The following is a 6858-nucleotide window of genomic DNA, read 5'->3' as shown; positions in this document are numbered from 1 at the left end:
ACAAAGATCCATAAATCTCCAAGTCGTCAATCGCTACTCCACACTCACCTCACAATGTTCTTCAAAGACGTGTACACTGCAAATATTGGACATTTTCAAACTGAGGTTTATTAATAAGCAGTATTATTATATATTTTTAATAAAAGAGCTCATTTGCTACATACTTTACTATATATTCACGTAGTAAACAGCGGTTTGACATTGGAATATTCAGGGTTTGTTCTGTATTTTCCAACTGTCTTGAAGAGCAAAAGAGACTTTCAAAAACATTTAAAATAGCAATGTTTCAAACTTATAGACACGATGATTTTATATTTTCTTTTTTCATTTGAAATGTGACGTACTTACATCAGAATGTATGATTTATCAGTGCATGTTTTTCTAAGGAATGTTTCATGATAAACTGTCATTAACCCCTTCCTCACTTTCAGCTCAGGAAGTCCCCTAGTGACATATAAGGAACACCCAGGTTCAGTCATGTGACAATGTGTGCATTTTTGTTGTCATGGTAACATTTCCAAAATGATGGATACTAAAGGTGTTTCAACCCATGCAACAATTCTAATGTTTTAATAACATATTCTAGATTACACTTCACCTGATTTTAATACATTTCTTGAACATGTTGAAATAAAACAAGTTACGATAATATTGTGGTGACTTGCGTCAGATCGGGCTGTTAACCTAATACAGTAGATGCAGTTTTGATGTGACGTATGTGTCACTTTAAGATAAAATGGCAATGAGCTGCTCAATTAATTTATTGTTATGCATTTTCTGATGCTCATGTCAAAGCATATTTTAATAAATGTAAACATAAAATGTCAAAATTAATTACATTGTTAATGAAATGCCTTTTAAAACTGTGTTGCATGCCTGTCATTAAAACAAGATGTTGATATCATATGTTGGTCCTATTTTAGGTTATTTTAACTTTATTGTAGTGAGAATAACATGAATAGATTCAGGGAACAACTGGATGATCAGAATGTGCTGAAGATTGTCCAGGGAGATGACGACACTGATGACCCTGATTACACCCTCAGCAAGACCGACACGGAGGAGGAGGAGGAGGAGGAGTCGAGCGGGTCTGATGCAGACATTAGCCTACAGTGATTTACATTTAGAAACTGCACAACCAAACAAACTCTGAGAAGCAAAACACAACCAGCAAGAGTAAAAAACATTGTAAAAAACATTTTGAACATTCAAAGGTGTCACATCTGAATTAATAGAATCACATCTGGATTAATAGAAAATCTGTAATAATAGAAATACATCTGACATAATATAATCTATAATAATGGAAATACATCTGAATTTAATATAAATAAATCTAGAATAATATACATACATCTGGAATAATATCATCTAGAATATAGAAATATATATATCTAATAGAATCTGGATTAATATATTCTAGAATAATATAAATAAATCTAGAATAATAGAAATACATCTGTAATAATAGAAATATATCTATAATAATAGAAATACATCTGTAATAGAATCTAGAATAATAGAAATACATCTGTAATAATAGAAATATATCTGGATTAATAGAAATACATCTGGATTAATAGAATCTAGAATAATGTAAATACATCTGGGATAATAGAAATATATCTGTGATAGAATCTAGAATAATAGAAATACATCTGGATTAGAATCTAGAATAATAGAAATACACTTAGCATAATAGAAATACATCTGTAATAATAGAAATACATCTGGAACAATAGAAATACATCTGGAATAGAATCTAGAATAATAGAAATACATCTGGGATAATAGAAATACATCTGTAATAATAGAAATACATCTGTAATAGAATCTAGAATAATAGAAATACATCTGAAATAATAGAAATACATCTGGTATAATAGAAATACATCTGAATAATAGAAATACATCTGTAATAGAATCTAGAATAATAGAAATACATCTGGATTAATAGAAATACATCTGTAATAGAATCTAGAATAATAGAAATACATCTAGAATAATAGAAATACATCTGGATTAATAGAAATACATCTGTAATAGAATCTAGAATAATAGAAATACATCTGTAATAATAGAAATACATCTGTAATAGAATCTAGAATAATAGAATACATCTAGGATAATAGAAATACATCTGTAATAATAGAAATACATCTGTAATAATAGAAATACATCTGCAATAGAATCTAGAATAATAGAAATACATCTGAAATAATAGAAATACATCTGGGATAATAGAAATACATCTGTAATAGAATCTAGAATAATAGAAATACATCTAGAATAATAGAAATACATCTGTAATAATAGAAATACATCTGTAATAGAATCTAGAATAATAGAAATACATCTAGAATAATAGAAATACATCTAGAATAATAGAAATACATCTGTAATAATAGAAATACATCTGTAATAATAGAAATACATCTGTAATAGAATCTAGAATAATAGAAATACATCTGAAATAATAGAAATACATCTGGTATAATAGAAATACATCTGGAATAATAGAAATACATCTAGAATAATAGAAATACATCTGTAATAATAGAAATACATCTGTAATAATAGAAATACATCTGTAATAGAATCTAGAATAATAGAAATACATCTGAAATAATAGAAATACACTTGGGATAATAGAAATACATCTGTAATAGAATCTAGAATAATAGAAATACATCTAGAATAATAGAAATACATCTGTAATAATAGAAATACATCTGTAATAGAATCTAGAATAATAGAAATACATCTAGAATAATAGAAATACCTCTAGAATAATAGAAATACATCTGTAATAATAGAAATACATCTGTAATAATAGAAATACATCTGTAATAGAATCTAGAATAATAGAAATACATCTGAAATAATAGAAATACATCTGGTATAATAGAAATACATCTGAAATAATAGAAATACATCTGTAATAGAATCTAGAATAATAGAAATACATCTGTAATAGAATCTAGAATAATAGAAATACATCTGTAATGGAATCTAGAATAATAGAAATATGTCTGTAATAGAATCTAGAATAATAGAAATACACCTGTAATAGAATCTAGAATAATAGAAATACATCTGTAATAGAATCTAGAATAATAGAAATACATCTGTAATAATAGAAATACATCTGGAATAATAGAAATACATCTGTAATAGAATCTAGAATAATAGAAATATGTCTGAAATAGAATCTAGAATAATAGAAATACATCTGTAATAATAGAAATACATCTGTAATAGAATCTAGAATAATAGAAATACATCTGGGACAATAGAAATACATCTGTAATAATAGAAATACATCTGTAATAATAGAATAAATAAATGACTGTCTTCAAACAAGCGCAGGGAATAAAGGGAGCATTCACATGAAGTGTTGCATTATTTCTTTATTATATAAACAAATACATTCTGTATTAAAATAAAACAAAACGATTGCAAAGATTTGATTCATAAACAGATCTGTGCAAATAAAGTACAATTCACAAACCCCTTTATATTTTCTCCAGCCAGGATATGAATATACTTCTCATAAACGGAAGATCAAGCATCTCATATTCGTTAAATCTTCTCTCTAATGGTTTGATCTTTATTATGATGTCGATCGTTGCTCATGTGTCGTCCAGCAGGATTATGCTTTATGGATTATTGTATCACAGCTGTCTACGGCTGATGGATCGGCACTCAAACATTTCTATTGCATTGAATATTTCACCAAATGTTCAGCACTTAAAAGTCAGTGTCAGTGATATGAATGAAAACCATGTATGCATAATAACCAATAAGAGGTTAAAGGTCGTGAGTCGCTGAGCGTGTAAACGGTGCAATATCGTATAAAGCTGGACTCTGAGGTCTGGATGTCCAGCCGGAGGAAAGAAAACTCAAGGCAATGCGGTGAAAGTGCGTCTGTAGAGTTGATGACAGTCAGACCTGGTTTTGCATAAACGGAAGAATCGTGAGATTTGAGATGCTGTGATTATACATGCAAACCCAGACATCAGAACATTCCACACAAGGTCATTTTCCAGTCTAAAAAAATGAAGATTAAAAATGATCAAAATAAAAAAAATTGAAGATGTTCATATTCATAATTACTCTTTTTTTAATGCATTGCACTTTGTAAAAAAAAAAAAAAGCACTTTATAAAAAATTCTTGGAATTTGCATTAGTCTGGCTGATCAGGAAAAGGAAAACAAAATCTTATTTCCATGTGAACAAATGAAGTTCTCTGAAGGAAGACTCTGAGTTTGGAACAGCAGAATGTGAAACTTTGACAACGATGATCAAAAGATTGACAGATATTATATGAAATTTGACATAAATATTAAGATTTACACGGTTGCAACTAAATGGGTAATGGACTAACAACGAACAATAACTGCATTCATCAATCTTAGTTCATGTTCATTGAGACGCTTACTGGCCCAGTTTACCCCTCTGGTGTCCTCGCCTGGAAGACAATATTAATGTTTTAGTTCTATAATGTTTATTTTAATTTTAATATTCTATATTCACTTTTTGAGCGTAGACCTGCAAATGAAACTCTCGAAGTTCTTGAAGTTTGGATTGGAAGGAGATCCGTGACAGATTATTGCTGATGTGTAATGAAAAATGCATAAATACCATTTTAAATATCTATATGAAATATGTATTTTCCAAACACATATTACTCTAAAACTGTGCGAAAATCAAAGCCATAAATCTAAACAAGTTGTTCCATATTTGCTGCAGTACCGAACGCTTCCACTAGAGGAAACTCTCATTCTTTTACATTTATGAGTTTCGTAATATTCCAATAATGACAAAAAAAATCATAAAAAAAACAAAAAAAGCCCAAGAGCTCCAGAGGATAAATCTGTCAACGCAGCGTCGACTAACATGAAGATTGTATTTTTAATAACTAACATTAACTAAGATGAATAAATACAGTATATTGTTCAAGTTAATCTATGCATTATTACAGGAGACTGATGAAGAATCAATGTTTTAGAGAAATTGAGAGATTTATGAATTCTACAGATCTGAATTTAAAAATCTGTTCAGCCTCAATTTAGTTATTAATATTTCAGAACTGTTTATAAACTTTAATAATGAGTTTTCATCTGTGGCTCATTCTCACTCATAATTCTGTGCAGTCTGGCGGTTTAATTTCCAAACGTCTCTCGAGAGCTTTAAACAAAACAGGGATTAGTAAGTATTGAGTTCTGATTTAATATGTTTAAATAATTATGAATAGAGGATGTGTGTTGTGTTCAGTTCAGCTCATCATATTTACTAAAAACACGTCTTTGTCGACCGCATAATTACAAACTGGAAAACAGAACGGTATAAAACACACGGCGACTCACACACTCGACCCGGCGCTTCATGTCTCGTATGAGTTATGGAATATTTCATAACTTGCTTGTGTCATTATAAAGTGTGTTTGCTTGTAAAGGAGCAGCGTGAACATTCTGACAAACGTCTTCTCTCGCGCTCCTCGGAAGAAACGACGGGTTTTGATGTTTGGATTTGTTGGTGAAGAATCCTGTGCTATAGTAGGAAGCGTCCCGCAGCGTGTGTGTGTGTGTGTGTGTGTGTGTGCATCAGAGCGAGGTCTCGTTGGTGTGTGGGCGAGACGTCTCCTCCTCCAGAAGAGAGATTCGCTGCTTCAACATCCGGACCTGCGTCTCGTGCCGCTCCACCATCGACATCATCTGAGACTCCAGCTTCTTCAGCCTGTTCTGGTGCTTCTTCTTGGCCTTCTCGTACGCGGCCACCAGGTTACTGCAGACACACACACACGCGCACACACACACACACACACACACACACACACACACACACACACACGGGCACACACACGCGCACACACGCGCACACACACACACACACACACACACACACACGCACGCACGCGCACACACACACACGCGCGCACACACACACACACACACACACACACACACACACACACACACACACGCGCGCACACACACACACACACACACACACACGCACACACACACACTGCATGAGCTGAGAAACTTAAGGAAGTAAAAAAGCCAAATGTTTTTGAAACAATAAAGCTTGTTGAATTGCACTACTTGAAAAAAAATATGAATAAAAATATGAACCGTGCTTGCATTTTAAAGCATTGTATTCTTATGGTCTGAAATTCAACATGGTCGTATATTTAAAATGTGAATATTTCAATTCTAAACATTTCACATCCGGGAACGGCAGGAATAGCAGTCGAGAACCGACTCATAATCTAATGGATGAAAAACATAAACATAAAAAAAAAATACAAAAGAGAAACATTGCTTTGGCAACAAACTTGAGCTGCAAAAATTACAATAAATAAAAGCTAATTAGAACTATTCATTTTTTTTTATAAAAAAGACAAAAGTCTTGACATGAAACATGAAAAATTTAAACTTAAAAGAAAAGAACTGAAACAAGCTGATGTAATACAATTACTAAAACTAAATTTAGAGGTAAATAGAAATATTTAAAAAATTATAAAAATTAAATAAAGCAAAGAACAAAGAAAAAAAAGAGAGATATTACACAAAATCTTAAACGTAAAAAAGTTGATGAAAATTAGAAATGAAGATGAAGTACTAGAATCACTATAAAACTAAAATTAACAAACATTTTTAAAACTGACAAACTTTGCTTTGGCAACAAACTGAAGTATGAAGATTACAATAAATAAAAGCTAATTAGAACTATTAAAAAATGACAAAAGTCCATAAAATGAAAAAACTTAAACATAATTAAAAAAAAAAGAAAATTAGAAAAATGGCTGTCAAATACCCTAAACAGGCTGAAGTCCTAAAATTACTAAAACTT

The 6858-nt window shown here is 30.9% G+C and overlaps 1 protein-coding gene across 4 annotated transcripts in view; it reads right to left on the bottom strand.

Annotated features, from left to right (window-relative positions):
* Nucleotides 1-5402: 5402 nt before the first annotated feature.
* Nucleotides 5403-6858, bottom strand: part of mcc (MCC regulator of WNT signaling pathway) — a 107724-nt gene continuing 106268 nt past the window's right edge. For all 4 annotated transcript variants that reach the window (XM_079606939.1, XM_079606938.1, XM_079606941.1 and 1 more), the window contains one exon: nucleotides 5403-5787. In XM_079606939.1, the coding sequence (XP_079463065.1) occupies nucleotides 5607-5787 (181 nt within the window). In that variant the 3' untranslated portion in view covers nucleotides 5403-5606. The remainder of the gene's footprint in view (nucleotides 5788-6858) is intronic.

This window comes from Phoxinus phoxinus (assembly GCF_949152265.1).
Source record: "Phoxinus phoxinus genome assembly, chromosome: 3".
Classification (NCBI taxonomy): domain Eukaryota; kingdom Metazoa; phylum Chordata; class Actinopteri; order Cypriniformes; family Leuciscidae; genus Phoxinus; species Phoxinus phoxinus.
The sequence above is the reverse complement of the archived record's forward strand: the minus strand, read 5'-3'. Positions and strand labels throughout refer to the sequence as shown.